A 19,088-nucleotide genomic window follows, 5' to 3' on the forward strand; every position below is an offset into this window, starting at 1 on the left:
TGCATGTGTCTGTCCAATTTTCCCAACACCATTTATTGAAAAAACTGTCTTGACTCCACTGTATATTCATGCTTCCTTTGTCAAATATTAATTGAGCATAGTGATTTGGGTTGATATCTGGGTTCTCGATTCTATTCCATTGATCTATATGTCTGTTCTTGTGCCAGTATCAGGCTGTTTTGAGAACAGTGGCTTTGTAATACAGTTTGAAGTCTGGTATTGAGACCCCTCCTACGTTACTCTTCTTCCTCAGGATTACTGTGGCTATTCGGGGTCTTTTATTGTTCCAAATGAACTTTTGGAGAGTTCTTTCTAGGTCAGTGAAATATGTCGTTGGTATTTTAATGGGGAGTGCATTGAACCTATAGATTGTTTTAGGAAGTATGGACATTTTGATGATGTTGATTCTACTAATTCATGAACATGGTATGTTCTTCCATCTCCTTAGATCTTCCTCTATCTCTTTTTTCATTGTCTTGTAGTTTTCCGCAAATAGATCCTTTACTTCCTTAATTAAATTTATTCCGAGGTATCTTAATTTTTTTGATGCGATGGTAAATGGAATTGCTTTTTTAGCCCCTGTTTCTGTAGTTTCACTGTTGGTGTATAGAAATGCCATGGATTTCTTGGCATTAATTTTGTATCCTGCTACGTTGCCAAATTCATTTATTAAGTCAATTAGTTTTTTAATGGAATCTTTTGGGTTTTTTATGTACAATATCATGTCATCTGCAAATAAGCATAACTTTACTTCTTCTTTTCCAATTTGGATGCCTTTTATTTCCTCCTCTTGTCTAATTGCAATGGCTAGTACTTCCAGAACTATGTCAAACAGGAGTGCGAGTGTGGGCATCCCTGTCTTGTTCCTGTTCTTACAGGAAATGGTTTTAGTTTTTGCCCATTGAGTATAATGTTGGCTGTGGGTTTATCATATATAGCTTTTATTATGTTGAGGTATGATCTTTTACTCCCACCTTGTTAAGAGTTTTTATCAGGAAAGGGTGTTGGATTTTATCAAATGCTTTTTCTGCATCAATTGATATGACTATATGATTTTTATCTTTCAATTTGTTAATGTGATGTATCATGTTTATTGATTTGCGTATGTTGTACCATCCTTGCATTCCTGGAATAAATCCTACTTGGTCATGATGTATGATCTTTGTGATGTTCTTCTGGAGTCGATTTGTTAGAATTTTGTTGAGGATTTTGGCATCTATGTTCATGAGGGATATTGGCTTGTAATTCTCTTTCATTGAGTTGTCTTTATCTGGTTTTGGTATTAGGGTGATGCTGGCTTCATAGAAGGAGTTTGGAAGTGTTCCTTCCTCTTGGATTTTTTGGAATAGTCTGAGGAGGATAGGTTTTAGTTCTTCCTTGAATGTTTGGTAAAACTCTCCTGTGAAGCCATCTGGCCCTGGGCTTTTGTTTGCTAGAAGCTTTTTGATGACTGTTTCAATTTCTTCCCACGTTACTGGTCTATTGAGATTTTTAGATTCTTCCTGATTGAGTTTTGGCGAGTTTGTATTTTTCTAGGGATATGTCCATTTCCTCCAGGTTGTTCAGTTTGTTGGAATAGAGTTGTTCGTAGTATTTTGTAACAATCTGTTGTATTTCAGTGGTGTCTGTTGTTATTTCACCTCTTTCATTTCTGATTTTGTTTATTTGGGTCCTCTCTCTTTGTTTGTTGGTTAGCCTGGCTAGAGGTCCATCTATCTTGTTTATCGTTTCTAAGAACCAGCTCTTGGTTTTGTTGATCTTATGTATTGTTTCTTTGGTCTCTATGTCGTTTATCTGTGCTCTAATTTTTGTTATTTCCTTCCTTCTGCTTACACTGGTCTTTTCTTGTTGCTCTTTTTTCTAACACTGAGTTGTAGAGTTAGATCATCTGTTACCATTTTTTCTAGTTTTTTGCCATAGGCTTATAAGGATATGAACTTCCCTCTCAGAACTGCTTTTGCTGTGTCCCATAGATTTTGGATTGTTTTGTTTTCATTGTCATTTGTTACGAGGATGCTTTTAATTTCTTCCTTGATTTCTCTGGTAACCCAGTCCTTTTTTAATAGCATGTTGTTTAGTCTCCATCTGTTTGATTTCTTTGGATTATTTTTATAGTAGTTAATTTCCAGTTTTATGCCATCATAATCTGAGAAGATGCTTGATATGATTTCTATCTTCTTGAATTTGAAGACTTTGCCTATGTCCCAAAAATGTGGTCTATCTTTGAGAATGTTCCGTGTGCACTTAAGAAGAATGTATATTCTGTGGCTTTGGGGTGGAATGTTCTGAAGATGTCAATTAATTCCATCTGGTCTAGTGAGTTGTTTAGGATTGATATTTCTTTGCTGATTTTTTGTTTAGATGATTTGTCAAAGGGTGACAATGGGGTATTAAAATCTCCTACTATGATTGTATTGCTGTTAATCTCTCCCTTAATGTCCTCCAGCAGTTTTTTTTTTTTTTTTATGTATTTGGGTGCTCCTGTATTGGGTGCATATATATTTACCAGGGTTATTTCTTTTTGTTGGATTGTTCCCTTTAGTATTATGAAGTGGCCTTCATTATCTCTTGTTATGTCCTTCACTCTGAGATCCAATTTGTCAGATATAAGTATTGCTACCCCAGCTTTTTTTTCATTTCCATTTGCCTAGAAAACTTTTTTCCATCCCTTCACCCTCAGTATGGGTGCATCTTTTTTTCTGAGGTGGGTTTCTTGTAGACAACAGATGTATGGGTCTTGTTTAGTTATCCAGTCTGACACCCTATGTCTTTTGATTGGAGCATTTAATCCATTTACATTTAAGGTTATTATTGATAGGTACTCATTTGACGCCATTTTTATTCTATACTCGTGTTCCTTCTTCACTTCCTATTTCTTTATTTTTACAGTAGACCCTTTAGCATTTCTTGCATTGCTGGTTTGTTGGAGATAAATTTCTTCCGTCCTTTTTTGTCTGTGAAGCTCATTTCCCCTTTAATTTTGATCGATAGCCTTGCTGGGTACAGTATTCTTGGATTCAGACCCTTCCTTTGCATGACTTTGTATATTTCATCCCATTCCCTTCTGGCCTGATATGTTTCTGTTGAGAAATCAGTTGCTAGTCTGATGGGGGTTCCTTTGTATGTAACTTTCTGTCTCTCTCTGGCTGCTTTGTTGTTGGTGTTTGCCAATTTAATTATAATGTGTCTTGGCATTTGTCTTCTGTGATTCATTTTGCTTGGGACTCTGCGAGCATCTTGGATTTGTGTGTGTTTTTTCTTCTCTATCTCAGGAAAGTTTACTTTCATTATTTCTTGAAACACTTTTTCCGTGTCTACTTCAGTTTCCTTTCCTTTTGGAACCCCTATTATTCGAATATTATTTTGTTTTGTATTGTCCCAAAGCTCCCGTAGGCTCTCCTCCTGCTTTTTAATCTTTTTTTCTACAATAGAAGCTGCTCTAATTGCGTATTTTTTCCATCTTGTCTTCTAGCTCACTGATGCGGTCCTCCGCTTCATCTAGTCTACTCTTGATGCTTTCTATTGAGTTCTTCATGGTAGCGATGTCATTTTTCATTTCTCCTTGGTTCTTCTTCAGTTCCTCATGGCTCTTCTTCACTTCCTCATGGTTCTTCCTCATTTCTTCTTGGTTATTGTCAAATTTCTCTTCCATTCTTTTTAGTCAACCTATGATCATTATTTTGAACTCTTGTTCTTGTAGGCGGCTTGCCTCTGATTCATTTACTTCGTTTTCTGGTGATGCCTGCTTTTCTTTCATGTGCGGGGTATTTTTTTGTCTTCCCATGGTATCTCTTTTCAGGATGTCTGGTTATGTGGTGTTCCTTCTCTTGCGTTGATTTAAAGGTGCAAAATACAACACACAGCGAGTCAGGCTCTCTAGATCAGGGTCCCTCAGGGTCTTGGAGATCCCGGATAAGCCCCCAAATGTTATTCCCAGATTTCGTGATCCCCAATGACCACCAGTGAGCCGAGTCTGATGCAATAGCAGAAAGCCTGTTCCATGCTAGCATGGGCTCTGTCCCATTTACACCAACATTGACATGGCGGAGGAGCCTCCAAGATGTTATTATTTTCTTCCTTGATTTCTCTTTAACCCAGTCCTTGTTTAATAGTGTGCTGTTTAATCCCATGTGTTTGAGTTTTTTTGGATTATTTTTATTGCAGGTAATTTCCAGTTTTATGCCACTATGATCTTAGAAGATGCTTGATATTATTTCTGTCTTCTTGAATTTGAAGAGACTTTACCTGTGTCCCAATATGTGGTTTATCTTTGAGAATGTCCCATGTGCACTTGAGAAGAATGTATATTCTGTGGCTTTGGGGTGGAATGTTTTGAAGATGTCGATTAATTTCATCTGGTCTAGTGCATCATTTAGAATTGATGTTTCTTTGCTGACGTTTTGTTTAGATGATTTGTCCAAAGATTACAGTGGGGTCTTAAAATCTCCTACTATGATTGTATTGCTATAATCTCTCCCTTAATGTCCTCCAGTTTTTTTGTTTTTTTGTTTTTGTTTTTGTTTTTATGTATTTGGGTGCTCTTGTATTGGGTGCATATGTTTACCAGGGTTATTCTTCTTGGATTGCTCCCTTTAGTATTATGAAGTGGCTTTTATTATCTCTTGTTATGTCCTTTGTTATTCAAGCAGTACCCATGCTACTTGGGCTAAGGAAATTGCCTGCTCAATTCTTTGTAACTCCTTTCTAGCTTCATCTGTCAATACTCGGTTGAGGAAAGATTAGAGTCACTTCTAAGTATATTAAATAAATTTGTCACTTCTCCTGTAGAGGTTTTTAGATAAGGTCTTAACCAATTAATGTCCCCTAATAATTTTTGAAAGTTGTTTATGGTTTTAAGGCAACCTTTTCATATTTCCACCTTTTGAGGCCTAACACATTGGTTTTCAATTATGGTTCCAAGATATTTGAAAGGTGTTTCTTTCTGTACCTTTTCTGGAGAAATTTTTAAGCCCCACTTAGGGAGTTCTTTTTCTAATTGGGAAAACATTGCTAAAATGTGTTTTTCCCGAGGACTCGCTAGGAACAAGTCATCCATGTAATAGAAAATATAACACTGGGGATATTTGTCCCTTAAAGGCTGAATAGCTTGAGCTACATATTTTTTACATAAGGTAGGGTTATTGGCCATTTCTCGAGGCAAAACTTTCCATTGATATCTTTTCATAGGCTCTATATTATTAATAGATGGCACTGAAAAGATAAATCTTTGTTTATCTTGAAGTGCCAAGACAATGGTGAAAAAAAAATTCTTACTACTAAAGAGACCAATCTAGAGGGATTTTTTAAGGTCCTGGGAGTCCAGGCTGTAAAGCTCCCATTGTATGCATAGTAGTGTTAACCACTCTAAGATCATGTAACAGTCATCACTTCTTAAGTATTGTAAATATGGAGTCTTCCAAGAACTACTAGAAGGCTCTATATGGCCAACCTCTACTTGTTTCTGTTTTAATTCATGAATATGACTTAATTTCTCCTTGGTTAATGGCCACTGATCCATCCATATAGGTCTATCATCTTTCCATTATATAGGATCAACATGGGAGTGAGAAAATAGAGCAGTGATCACTCCTAAAAAGGCTGATATCTTAGTTCTTGTCTTCTTGTGTTTCCTTTGGCTTAAATGGGTTCTTTAATCCCCTGAATATCTTTTCCTAAACCTTGACCAGCTTGATACCCCATCTGAGTTATTAACTGTTGTCCTTTTGTTGTGGTGTAACCCCCATCTTACTAAGGACGCCTCAAAAAAGTCAAATTATGGAGTCATTTATTAAAAGCTGGCAGCATACGAGGGAGCAAAAGTGCTCCAGACCTCCCAGCCCCGAACAGCTTGCCACGTCTGACTTATATTGGCAGAATATCATAAAAGTATCGCTTACATTTTTGGGTCTAGAATGAGGAACCTGTTTCGTGAAAAAGCATTTTTACAGAAGCAGATAGTGAGCAAGTTAGTTATCTAAAGTATCTACGAATCACTGAATCAACAGAAACACATTATCTAGAACAGACCACTTGGACAATTTAGAATAATTGTGCTGTCCAGATTCTGGGATCACTGAATGAACATGAACGCACTATCTGTAACTACTGCCGGGACCACTGAGTCAATGGAAACTCAGTTATCTGTAGTTACTGAGACAATTTAGGATAATTAAACTGTCTTGGGTCCCAGCGGAAATGTGTTTAGATGACCAGTGAGATCACAATCAATGAGACATTCAAACCATCATCAATGGAGTATTGGGATAGCATACATAAGTTCAGAAAATCAAAATAACTTTCTATTATTTTAGCAAACACGAAAGTACAGAACCCAAACAGCAGTTTCTACCTGAGGTGATTGCTACCATATTTCACCTTGCCAGTAACAATACAAGCTTGTAAACCTTCCAAAACATCCCGGCCCCATAAGTTGACTGCAATTCCAGAGACTATATAGGGATGAAACCATCCTGTCTGTCCTTCCTTATCTTGCCACTTTAACACTGCAGCATTACATTGTATTTTATCAGTACCTTCAACTCCCATAATAGAACCCATAGCTTCTACCATGGACCAACTTGGAGGCCAGAATTCTTGACTGATAACACTAATAATATCTGCTCCAGTGTCTACTAACCCTTTAAACAGTTTTCCTTCTATTCTTAGATTGTTCATAGGACGGGTTTTGCTAATTTCCTGTACCAAATATATATCTGAGCTTCCAAATCCTTGTGTTCCTCCTTTCCTATTTGTAACTTCACCCTGCTGAGTATAAGGTAAAAGCAGGAGCTGAGCAATTCTTTGTCCTGGAGTAATTTGCATATGTCTGCATTCTAATATTACCTTGATTTCTCCCTCATACTCTGAATCTATGACTCCAGGAAAAACAGTCCTTTCAGAGTATTTCCATTGCTTCCTAAGACTAAACCTGACATTCCTGGTGGCACAGTTCCCCCAAATTTCTGTAGAACAACTTGGTTAGCGATATCAGGGGTCAGGGTGATTGCTATTTGTACTGAGATCTAGGCCTGCATTCTCTGGAGTGACCAGGATGAGGGAATCCACTGTGGGCCTTACAGGGTGTAAATTCCTCTTTTTTAACAGGTCTGAGGGAAGGCCCTCTGGCCATTTCGCTGTGGCTGGCCATTCCCTATGTCTCAATTTAATGGCTGCCCATTTCTATGAAATTTAGGTCTACATTGGCTAGCCCAATGAGTTCCTTTTTGATACCTGGGACAAAAATGTGCGTTATCTGAATCGGGAGGCGGAATGCTCACGCCTTTTCCTTGAGCGCCACCTTGTGTCCTTTTTGGTTGCCTACATTCTTTTTTGAAATATCCTTCCTGCCCCCAATTGAAGCATTTTTTATTTTCCAAGGTTACAGCAGAAGCTAGTAAGTTTGCTTGAAAAATGCCTGACCCCACATTCTGACATGCTTGAATCATTTCTCTAATGGTGCTATTTTTTATTAGAGGTGTTAGACATTTTTTACAATCAGCATTGGCATTTCCATATTCTATTGATAATTGCTGAGTCAAAATGTCTCCTGTTGTCTCAAGTTTAGTCTGCCGTCTCACTGCTTGAGTGAGGTGAGCTACAAAATAAGAAAATGACTCAGTGGGCTCCCGCATGCACTTACTAAACACTCCCTTAGGATCCCCTTTTGCTGGTAAAGCCAACAGGCTTTTCTTCCACAAATTCTAATTTGTTCTTAAGCTTGCTGTACATACTGTAGTTGATTATGCATGTCACTAAATTGCCCCTGTTGTGCAAACATCTCAAAAGTTATTTGAACATTCTGTCTGAGATTTGAAAAAGCTTGTTCTTGACATTTCTCTAAAAACTCCTTTTCATAGCAAATCATCCCATTCAGAGCTAAACAGGCCAGAAAATACCAATCATAAGTAAATGGGAATGCTTCAGAAATGTTAGTTATAATTTCTCCAGTAGGGCCATTTTACATTATGTTGTCTCACAAGGCCTTTATCATTTTAAAGACAAATCTTTTATGCTGTCTTATTATTTTATTTGGGAATTATGGGTTAGATAACTGTATAATAGGAAAAGCAAGTCTCTCCTCCACCATCATGTCCTTTAATCCTTCTCTGATAGGTCTTTGCATAGGTGATTCTATTAGTGGCAATTTAAATGTTTCAGGACCAGGACATGAAGGCCACTCCAAATTTATATTTCTGCTCCTCTTTAAGATCGGAGGGTACAAAGGGAAGAGGTTTTTCTTCTCTAAAAGACTCTAGCAAATGCAATACCATTTTCCACAAGGAGAAACAATTTGGAGACAAACATCTAATGTACCCTTGTCAGGAAAGGTATATATCGATATTTTATAATAATCTGCAGAAACTGTAAAAGAAGATCTTCTGACACCTCAATCCCTTATCCTTGAGCATGCAGGCCAAAAGTCTACTGGAAAGTTTCTCCCCGTTCGGTAAATTCTGCCCTGTTATGGTCTGGCTGAAACAAAAAGAATGTACTTGAGCACTTTCAGATCTGCGGGCTTCTGAAGCTGACATAAGCTTTGCATGCTGTTAATCTCCCACTGTTGCAGTGATTCACCTCTCTGGGTGATTGTTTTTTCACTCCAGCGAATTCTTTTTCTCTCTGTCTCTCTTCAAGATGCAGATGTGAGGCCACGGACTGCATGGCCTGGGTTCAAAGGCCTGGAGAAAAGGCTGATGTGCAAAGTAATACACAAGACAGGAAATATAAATTTGGAAATTATGGGGAAGCCAGATGTAAACTTAGTTCAAGTGACTATGCTCTGCAGAATCTCAGCACCCATCTTCTTTTTATTTACTAGAATACACAATTGCCTTTTAAGAATGTAAACAGACATATTAAAGGCAATGTTTAGTAAACAGTAAAAGGATTATCATCTTACAGGGGTTGCCTTCCCCAGTCAACAGCAGGTAATATGCAGATATTCAGCCTTCTGAATATCAAAGCCCTATTCAGCCTTCTGACCTGATTTCTCACATTTGTATTAATTACTGTTAATCTTTGCTTTCAGCAACTGTATTTATTGTATTTCCCAGACCCAAGCACAATGTGGCACATAATAGGTCTTCAGTGAATATTTATTGAGTGAATGAATTTTTAAGTACAATTTATTACATAATGTGTAAAACATACATATAAAATATTATGTACTGAAAGTTTATTAAAATATGGTGTTTTAGTATGTCTTAAGACATACCCTGTTTCCCCGAAAATAAGACAGTGTCTTATATTAATTTTTGCTCCCAAAGATGTGCTAGGTCTTATTTTCAGGGGATGTCTTATTTTTTCCATAAAGAAGAATACGGAACATATTTATTGTTAAGTGAAAATAAAGGAAATTTATTACCTGTATATGGTATGGTAGTACAGTAGTTGTCAACACAAACCAGACAAACTGTGAATCCTACAGTATCAAGAATTTACTCATTTATTCAATGACAATCATGTCATCATTTTCTGGAACATCATTATAACAATCCAATTCCTGAATTTCCTGGTGAATTTCTTGTGACTCCATTTCTTTCAGAATCAGTGGACCAAATCTCTCATGTTTAGCAATAGCACTGTCTTTAAATGAGTACTTGTCAAGGTAGCCTGCTCGCAGTGCATTTGTAGTTTAGTGATTTTCTCCCACAAATTCTTCACCCAAGTCACAACTTCTTGCAGTTTAGGTTTCACAAAGTTTCCACGCTGATTTCTCTCCATTCTATTTTCAATGTAGTCATTAATTTCCATGCGCAAATTGTCTTTGAATGGCTTGTTTATTGCAATATCAAGAGTCTGGAGATAGGCCGTCATTCCTGCTGGAATCATTATCTGATCTATTTTTCTTTCGTGAAGAAATGTCTTCTTGTCTTTAGCGCGGTGAGTGCTGGCTGCATCCCAGACTAGCAGACCTCTTTGTCTCCCTTGCATAACAAGCGGCAGCATTAAATCGATCCACTTCCTTATAACTGCTTGTGTGGCACAGGCTTTTTCAGTTTCAAGAATAAAAATGCCCAAAACACATTCAATCTTTTTCTTCTTGCCCTTAGAAATGATTAAAGGTGGGATTTTAGTGCCATCTAGATGAGTTGCAAAATACAGGAAACACATGCACTTTCGTAAGCAGTGGAGGGAATGTATGCTAAGAAAGCACCCTGCTGTTCAATTGTTGTTTGAGATGATTGACCCATAAACACTGCAGTTTCATCCATAGCAATCATGTTGGAAAGATTGTATTTAGAGAAGTCAGCATCATCAATAAAGGACTTGAATGCAAGTGCTTGCTTAATAACTTGAGTATCTTTCAACCTAACCAATATTGTACCGGTAGATCTTCTTAAAGACAGTTCACTTTGCTGAAGGAAATTATCCAGCCAGTGTTGGTGATGCTTTGAAGTCTTCAGGGGCTATGTCAAACTGTGGTGCCATTGCGAGGGCAAATTCTTGAAATCTGAGCCCTATTCATAACCAAGGCCTTTGCTCTCCTGTCAACAACCCATTCACAGATCAGATCTTCCAGCTCGGAAAATAATGGTTGCCGACCTGATCCACACTTGCGCTTTTTAGCATTTCCCTTGTCCACTTGTTCAATGAGGTTACCATACTCTGCTCACCATTTTTGGACCAATCGGACACTCAACATCTTCTCTTTGCAGAAAGCAGTAAGATTTTGGCCCCAAAAGTCATCCACGATTCCTTTCTTGTACTCCACGGAGTGAGTAGCTTTTTCTTTTTGTGCTCATTTCTAGGGATTAAAAAAAAAAGGAATTGAGGTGTCAGTGTGGGGGGGAGGGGAATCACTTAAAATGACACGGGGGGGGGGGGATCAGAGAGGGGTATCAAAATGGCACAGGAGAATCAGAGGGGGGATAACCATTTAAGTAACCCCTTTTGATCCTTCCGTGTCATTTTGATTGCCCCCTCTGATCCTCCTGTGTCATTTTAAGTGATCCCCCTCCCCCCACCCCTATGCCACTGAACACCTTCACCAGACATCCCCCCCTATCCCTTTATTCAGACATTTACACCCTGGGGCCTGTCTGGGGACTGTCACTAGGCTTGCTGGGCCTGGATCTGGGCTGGAGCAGGGTCTGCCACAGACTGAGAACCTTCAGTCATCATGAGGGCGGCCGCGAGCATCAGGTAATGTCATCAGAGACAGACCAGCACTCACCACCTTCGCCGAGTCCCATCTGCTCTAATCCTCCTGTTCTTCTGCACGCATTTGGGAAAGTCTCCTCCTCTCTCCCCGCCCCGCGCTCACCGCTCACTCCGACCTCTGCTCCATCTCGACACAGCAGTGACGTCGGGACTCCGCGTAACGTCACTAGTTGCTAGAGGCCAGTTGGGGTGGCCCTAGCGACCAGTTTGCGGTAAATGAATTTTCATTTTGAGACAGAGCATAGGGGGGCCTTATTTTCGGGGGATGCCTTATATTTCACTCAGAAGGAAACCTGTAAGTAGTTCTTATTTTCGGAGGATGTTTTATTTTCAGGGAAACATGGTAGAATTTTTAAAATTAACTGAAGCAACAAAACTTTGGGGTTAAGATAAATAGTATTAAAGAGCTAGAAAAAAATAAAAGTTAACAGCTCTTTAATTAAATGAGTATTGTCTTTACGTAAAAGGCATTTTGCAAGGACACAAAATAGGATACAAAGTTATACTAACAAAAGAAACTAGTGTTTTGAGAAAATTAGGTGCCAAGATTGTAATTCAATACATTACCACAATTGAAAGTAGTATGAATGGCCAAAAACTCTTTGGCTCAATGGATAGAGCATCGGCTTGGGGACTGAAGGGTCCCAGGTTTGATTCCGGTCAAGGGCATGTACCTAGCTTGCGGGCATATCCCCAGTAGGGGGTGTGCAAGAGGCAGCTGATCGGTGACTCTCATCGATGTTTCTAACTCTCTCTCTCTCCCTTCCCCTCTACAAAAATATATATATATATATATATATATATATATATATATATATATATATATATATATATATACACCTCATATAAGAAAGTAGTATGAATGTATATTCTAAGTCACATGTGTCAAACACAAGGCCCGCGGGCCAAATCCGTCCCGCCAGGCTTTGCAGTGTGGCCCGCACCGCGCTGTCATCACTGCACTCCGCTGCGTTTCCATCACAATGACAGTTTATGACTGTTCAGTAAACCATTCAGCCCGCGATTTAGGCCGGATGTTAGATTTTGGCCCCTTCTCTGATTGAGTTCGACACCCCTATTCTAAGTGAATGGTAAAGGCTACATGTACTATCATATTCAGTAATGGGAAGTTTTATTTGTTTATTAATGTACTAGAGGCCTGATGTATGAAATTCATGCACTCAGTGTGTGTGTGTGGGTGGGCGGGCGGGGAGGGGGGGGAGAGGGTCTCTCAGCCCAGCCTGCACCCTCTCACAGTCTGAGAGCTCTTGGGGAGCAGGCCTAAGCCTGCAGTTGGAAATTCTTAGTGCTTCTGCAGATGCAGGAAAGGCTCCCACAACTGCTGCTGTGCCTGCCAGCTGTGCACTTGGCTTCTGGCTGAGCAGCACTTCTGTGGGAGTGCACTGACTACCTGGAGGCAGCCGTTGCATTTAGTGTGTGCCCCCTGGTGGTCAGTGTATGTCATAGAGTGACTGGTTGACCAGTCGAATGTCTGTCCCCTGGTGGTTAGTGTGCATCATAACGAGCGGTTGAGCAGTCTTAGCTTATCATTAGCATATGCTTTGATTGGTTGAACAGATGACTGGGCACTTAGCATATTAGGCTTTTATTATATAGGATCCATTAAATGTTTTTTATTTCCTTCTTTGTGCCAGTCAGTGTGCCAAGAGTTCTAAACGTGACCAAATAAAAGACCTTGCTTTGAGGAATTTTACAGTTCAGCAGCAAAAGAGAGACATTCAATGAAAATGGGTAGAGCACCTAATATGTGCCTGGCATTCTTGTATTTATTGGGAACACAAAAACAAGTAAAATACAACATAAAGATACAAGTAAGATACAGCATTTGGGTGAAGAAGGGAAAGCTTCCAGACAAAGATACCTGAGCTGGATTTTGTAAACTGATTCAAGGTCAGTGAAGGGAGGAGCAAGTAGGAAAGAAAAGAATTTCTGGTAGGAACATTTATAAAGTCACAGAGGTTTGAAATAGCCTAGCACATGTAGGGTTCTCTACTGCAGTTAGTTTGTAGGATATATGTGGAAATAGGAAAGCATGTGGTATTGATTGTAAAGATAGCACCCAACTCATACAGGACCTTTCATGGTATTAAGGGTTTGTAGTGTCATGTGGATTTAAGTAAGAAAGCAACATGATCAGATTATGTTTTAGGAAAAAGGCTGAACTGGTGAAAAAGAAAACTGGAAGAAAGCAGTCCAGTTGGGAAACTGAGTTCCTTAAACTGAGATGGGAAGCAGGAGAAAAAGATGAGATTGCCCGAAACAATCTGAATGGATAGGAGGGTAAGATTGTAGAAACATTTGGGATGTTAAATTTAAAAAAACAGAATCTAAAATAAATAAATAAATAAATACAGAAACTAATTAGATATGGGGTTGGGAAAAAGGGCAGAGTATAAGATAACTTAGAAATTTCTATTATTTTTATTATAATTTCTAGTTATTCTCCTGCATGTTCTCATTTTCTTTACTGCATTGCTGATGATTGGTTAACCTTCTGTATCTTTCTTACTAATCTTAAATTTAAGAGAATTTTAATTTTTTTTCTAAAAATAATATTATAGGTTGTTGTTTTTTTCCAGATTATGAAGGCAATGTGTGCTCATTATGCAAAATTTATATTAATACAGAAAGGTGTAAAAACTATTGCATAGTCTAGAGGAAAGTAAAAAGCAACTGCAATTTTATCATCTTGTTTCTGTATACTTCTTTCTTTTCTATGCAAAATACATATGTAGATATGAATGGGGTAATGACATACCTGCTATTTTATAACCTACTTTTGTTGTCACTTGACCATCTGTATTATAAATTGTAACTAGAAACCCGATGCACAAATTTGTGTACCAGTGGGGGTCCCTCGGCCTGGCATGCGGGATCAGACCGAAACCAGCTCTCCAACATCCCCCAAGGAGTCCCGGATTGCGAGAGGGTGTAGGGCAGGCCAGGGGACCCCAGTGGTGCACGATCAGGGCTGGGGAGGGAAGCAAGAGGTTGGCTAACCAGGGAGGGACTGTGGGAGGGCTCCAGGGCATGACCAGCCCATCTCATTTAGTCCCAATTGGCTGGACCCTAGCACCGAGCTAACCTACCGGTCAGAGCGCCTACCCCCTGGTGGTGTGTACATCGTAGTGAGCGGTTGAGCAGCTTTAGCATATTATTAGCATACTAGAGCCCCAGTGCATGAAATTCAGCTCTGGTGGGGGTGGTCCCCTCAGTTCGGCCTGCACCCTCTCCATTCCGGGATCCCTCAAGAGATGTCCGATTGCCGGTTTGAACCAGTAGGACATCGCTCTCTCAATCTGGGACTGCTGGTTCCTAACCATTCACCTACCTGTCTGCCTAATCGCCTCTAACAACTCTGCCTGCCTGCCTGGTGGCCCCTAACTGCCCTATGCTGACAACCTGATTTCCTCTAACTGCCCTGCCTTGCCTGCCTTGTCGCCCTTAATGGCCTTCCCCTGCCGACCTGGTTGCCCCAACTGCTCTCCCCTGCTGGCCTGATAGCCCCTACCCCCCTCTGTCTTGGCCCCCACCACCGTGGCTTTGTCCGGAAAGATGTCTGGTCTAATTAGCATATTACCCTTTTTTTTACTATAGATTACACTTTGAGTAGTTGAATGGACGACTGGACACTTAGCATATTAGGCTTTTATTATATAGGATCGTGGAGTAGTATTATACATTGAATGGATGTAACATCATCAATTTTCTTTTTTTAAAATTTAATTTATTGGGGTGACATCCTATATAATAAAAGTGATGTGCAAATTAGCCATCACTCTGCTACACCATAAGCCACGCCCACAAGCCAATCAGGAGTGAATATTCAAATAAACCCAACCAAGATGTCTATGGCCACAGAGAACATGAGGGAGGCTTGGGTTTCCCAGGCAATGGAGGAAGCCAAGCTTTCCGCCTGTCCTTTCCAGCCTAGACCTCCACTCAAGGCTACAAAGTTTCAATGATAGAAGATACATATCCCAACAGAAATGGCAGTAGCCACAGAGCTGGAAAGAGCAGGAGGCTATGGTTGCCTCCAGCAAAGGAGGAAGCCAAGTTTTCCACCTGCCCTGTCTGGCTAAGCCTCCACTCAAGGCTATAAAGTTTCAATTATAGAAGATACATAAATTCCAACAGAAATGGCTGCCTCCATGGAGCAAACAGAAGGCTTGGCTCTGCTCCAGGCTACAAAGTTTCAATTGTAGAAGATAAATAAACCCCAGATACCAGGGCCTCTGCTTGGGTCACCAGGGGGTGTGGCCAGCCTTCAAACTACCACAGGCCCCTCACCCAGGCTGCTCCACGCCCCCAGGGAACTCATACCCTGATCCAAGACATCCTTCAGGGCAAACCAGCTGACCTTCACCCCTGTACCAGGCCTCTGTCCTATCTAATAAAAGAGTAATGTGCAGATTGTCCATCACTCACACAAGATGGCTGCCCCCAAGTGGACACAAGATGGCCACCAACAGCAGGGGAGGGCTGTTGGGAGTGACCAGGCTTGCAAGGGCGGGCAGTTGTGAGTGATCAAGCCAGCAGGGGAGGGCAGTTGGGATGGACCAAACCTGAAAGGGAGGGCAGTTGGGAGCAATCAAGCATGCAGGGGATGGTAGTTAGGGGTGACCAGGCAGGCAGAAGAGAGTATTTCGTGGGGGGCCTAATCAGGCTGGCAGGCAGAAGTGGTTAGGGTAATCAGGAAGGTAGGCAGGCCAGCATTTGGGAGCCAACAGTCCTGGATTGTGAGAGGGATGTCCCAGTATGGAGAGGGTCCAGGCTGGGCTGGGCACCCCCTCTCCCTCGTGCACGAATTTCATGTACCGAACCTCTAGTTAGTTAATAAAATTATATGGATTTCAGGCTTACAATTCTACAATACATTATCTGTATATTATAGTGTTTACCATCCCAAGTCTAGTCTCCTTCCATCACCATTTATTCCCCCTTTACCCTCTCCTAACCCTTACATCCTCCCTTCCCTCTGGCAGTCACCATACTGTTGTCTGTGTCCATGTCATCATCACTTTTCTATGAGGCCTTTCAATGTTTTTACTTTTTATTTTTTCTGAAAAATACTGACATGAATATTCTTGTAGTTATATCTTCATTGCAAATTTATGATTATGTCCCAGGATAAATTTTCAATAGTAGAAATCCTGGGTCAAATGTGCATACTTTGAGTCATATGGGTGGTCCCTTGTAGATAATTAACTACTTTTCTCTTGCTGCTTTTTAGAGTCTCTCTTTGTCCTCAATCCTTGACATTTTATTTATTATGTGTCTTGTTGTGGGCCTCTTTTGGGTTCCTCTTATTTGGGAGTCTCTATGCTTCTTGGAATTGTAAGACTATTTTTTTCCGGTAGGGAAAGTTTTCTATCATTATTTCAGAATAAGTTTTCAATATCTTGCTCTCTCTTTTCTTCTCTGGCACTCCATAACATATGAACTATGCATTTCCCCAAACCTATACCAATAATGGGTAACTATTTTTCTTTTTTCTTTTTTTTAATATATTTTATTGATTTTTTTACAGAGAGAAAGAGAGAGGGATAGAGAGTTAGAAACATCGACGAGAGAAAATCATCGATCAGCTGCCTCTTGCACTCCCCCTACTGGGGATGTGCCCGCAACCAAGGTACATGCCCTTAACTGGAATCGAACCTGGGACCCTTCAGTCCACAGACCAACGCTCTATCCACTGAGTCAAAGCAGTTTCGGCTCCATGCTTACTTTTAAACTTTGCTCTTTTTCTTATTTAAATTTGAGGATTTTTGTATGTTAGGAATATTGACTTTGTCCTAATTTGCAAGCATTTATTGCATTTTTTCATATTCAGTTAAACTTTTTTATGAAAAATATATTTTATTGATTTTTTACAGAGAGGAAGAGAGAGGAATAGAGAGTTAGAAACATTGATGAGAGAAAATCATCTATCAGCTGCCTCTTGCACACCCTCTACTGGAGTTGGAGATGTGCCCACAGCCAAAGTACATGCCCTTGACTGGAATCAAACCCGGGACCTCTCAGTCCGCAGGCCGACTCTCTATCCACTGAGCCAAACTGGTTTTGGCTGGCTTTTTTTTATTTTTATTTTTTAACCCCCATAGACTTCAAAAGATATTTTTACTAGAGGCCCAGTGCACGAAATTTGTGCATGGGGAGGGGGTGTCCCTCAGCCTGACCTGCACCTTCTCCAATCCGGGAGCCCTCAGGGGATGTCCTTCTGATGGCTTTGGCCCGCTCCCCATGGTTCTCTGCTCTCTGCAGGGCCTGCCTGCTCCACGCCACAGCAAAGGCCAAGCAGGACATGCAGGGTGCTACCTGCAGACTGCACTTCACTACTCCCAGGTCTCTTAAGGTTGTGCTGGGTGCTGCCTGTGGCCTCACTTGCCTGCTTCCCGGTTGCTACAGGGAAGGCCAAGCAGGCTGCGCTGGGAGCTGCCTCCTCTCTGATGTTAGTCTCCATGGAGGTGATGAGGTTAATTTGCATGCTCACTCATGATTGGCTGGTGGGCTTTGTGAAGTGATGATCAATTTGCATATTTCTCTTTTATTAGTGTAGATAGAGCAAACTCCACCATCTGTTCGGTTTTTTATTTCTAGATTTCCCCACCCTAACATTTCCAAAATTCTTATATATAATTTTTACTTCTATTTATAAAATTAAAATGTCTAATCCTTGTGGAATTTATTTCATTATACAGACTTGAAATAACTCTTATGTATGAAATTTCTGTGTACACTTAAACTACTTATAAATTACGTGGTTCAATAAGATGGTCTTATAATTTTTAATAAAGTGAACGGAATTTTCTTCATTACTCTTCTTTTTAATATTGTTTGTATGTTTGTCCTCCTATGGAACCTTTATAATAATTTTATAAAGTACTCCCACCCCCTTAAAAATAGATCACATTTATATTTTGATTGAGGGTTTTCAGATTTCTTGAAACAATAAATCTTTTATGTATTTTTATTTATCTTATTTTTTAAAATATAGTTTATTGATTTTTTTACAGAGAGGAAAAGAGGGATAGAAAGTTAGAAACATGGATGAGAGAGAATCATCCATCAGCTGCCTCTTGCACACCCCCTACTGGGGATGTGCCCGCAACCAAGGTACGTGCCCCTGACCGGGATCGAACCCAGGACCCTTCAGTCCGCAGGCTGACAATCCACTGAGTCAAACCAGTTTCAGCACTTTGATGTATTTTTAAAATCTCATGTTTACAGTAGTTCTTTCAGTTGAGTCTGTTATTCAGTAAGAGCATTTAAATGTTGCAAATGATACCACTGATAAAGGTTTAATCTCCAACATCTACAAACAGCTTATACAACTAAATAAAAGGAAGATAAATAATCCAATTAAAAAATGGGCAATGGACCTAAATGGAACATTTTCAAAAGAAGACAGAAGGAAGGCCAAAAGGCACATGAAAACATGCTCAAAGTCACTAATTGTCCGAGAGATGAAAATCAAAACAACAATGCGGTACCATCTCACACCTGTCAGAATGGCCAACATCAACAAATCAACAAACAACAAGTGTTGGCGAGGTTGCGGAGAAAAAGGAACCCTCGTGCACTGCTGGTGGGAATGCAGACTGGTGCAACCACTGTGGAGAACAGTGTGGAGTTTCCTCAAAAAACTGAAAATGGAAATCCCATTTGACCCAGTAATCCCACTTCTAGGAATATATCCCAAGAAACTAGAAACACCAATCAGAAAGGATATATGCACCCCTATGTTCATAGCAGCACAATCTACAATAGCCAGAATTTGGAAACAGCCTAAGTGTCCGTCAGCAGATGATTGGATCAAAAAACTTTGGTACATCTACAAAATGGAATACTATGCTGCCATAAAAAAGAAGGAATTCTCATCATTTGCAGCAACCTGGATGGAA

General features: G+C 40.1%; 1 protein-coding gene across 6 annotated transcripts in view; it reads left to right on the plus strand.

The window, feature by feature from the left end:
- XRN1 (5'-3' exoribonuclease 1) overlaps window positions 1–19,088 on the plus strand; it is a 207,972-nt gene that overhangs the window by 12,010 nt on the left and 176,874 nt on the right. Inside the window, exon 1 of one of the 6 annotated variants that reach the window (XM_045584133.1) lies at window positions 13,438–13,464. The exons of the other annotated variants lie outside the window; for them this stretch is intronic. Within the exon in view, the coding sequence (XP_045440089.1) occupies window positions 13,453–13,464 (12 nt within the window). The 5' untranslated portion in view covers window positions 13,438–13,452. Of the gene's footprint in view, window positions 1–13,437; window positions 13,465–19,088 lie in introns of those variants that run through there. 6 annotated transcript variants of the gene reach the window in all.

Source organism: Pipistrellus kuhlii, unplaced genomic scaffold (assembly GCF_014108245.1).
Source record: "Pipistrellus kuhlii isolate mPipKuh1 unplaced genomic scaffold, mPipKuh1.p scaffold_m20_p_2, whole genome shotgun sequence".
In the NCBI taxonomy this organism is placed as follows: Eukaryota; Metazoa; Chordata; class Mammalia; order Chiroptera; family Vespertilionidae; genus Pipistrellus; species Pipistrellus kuhlii.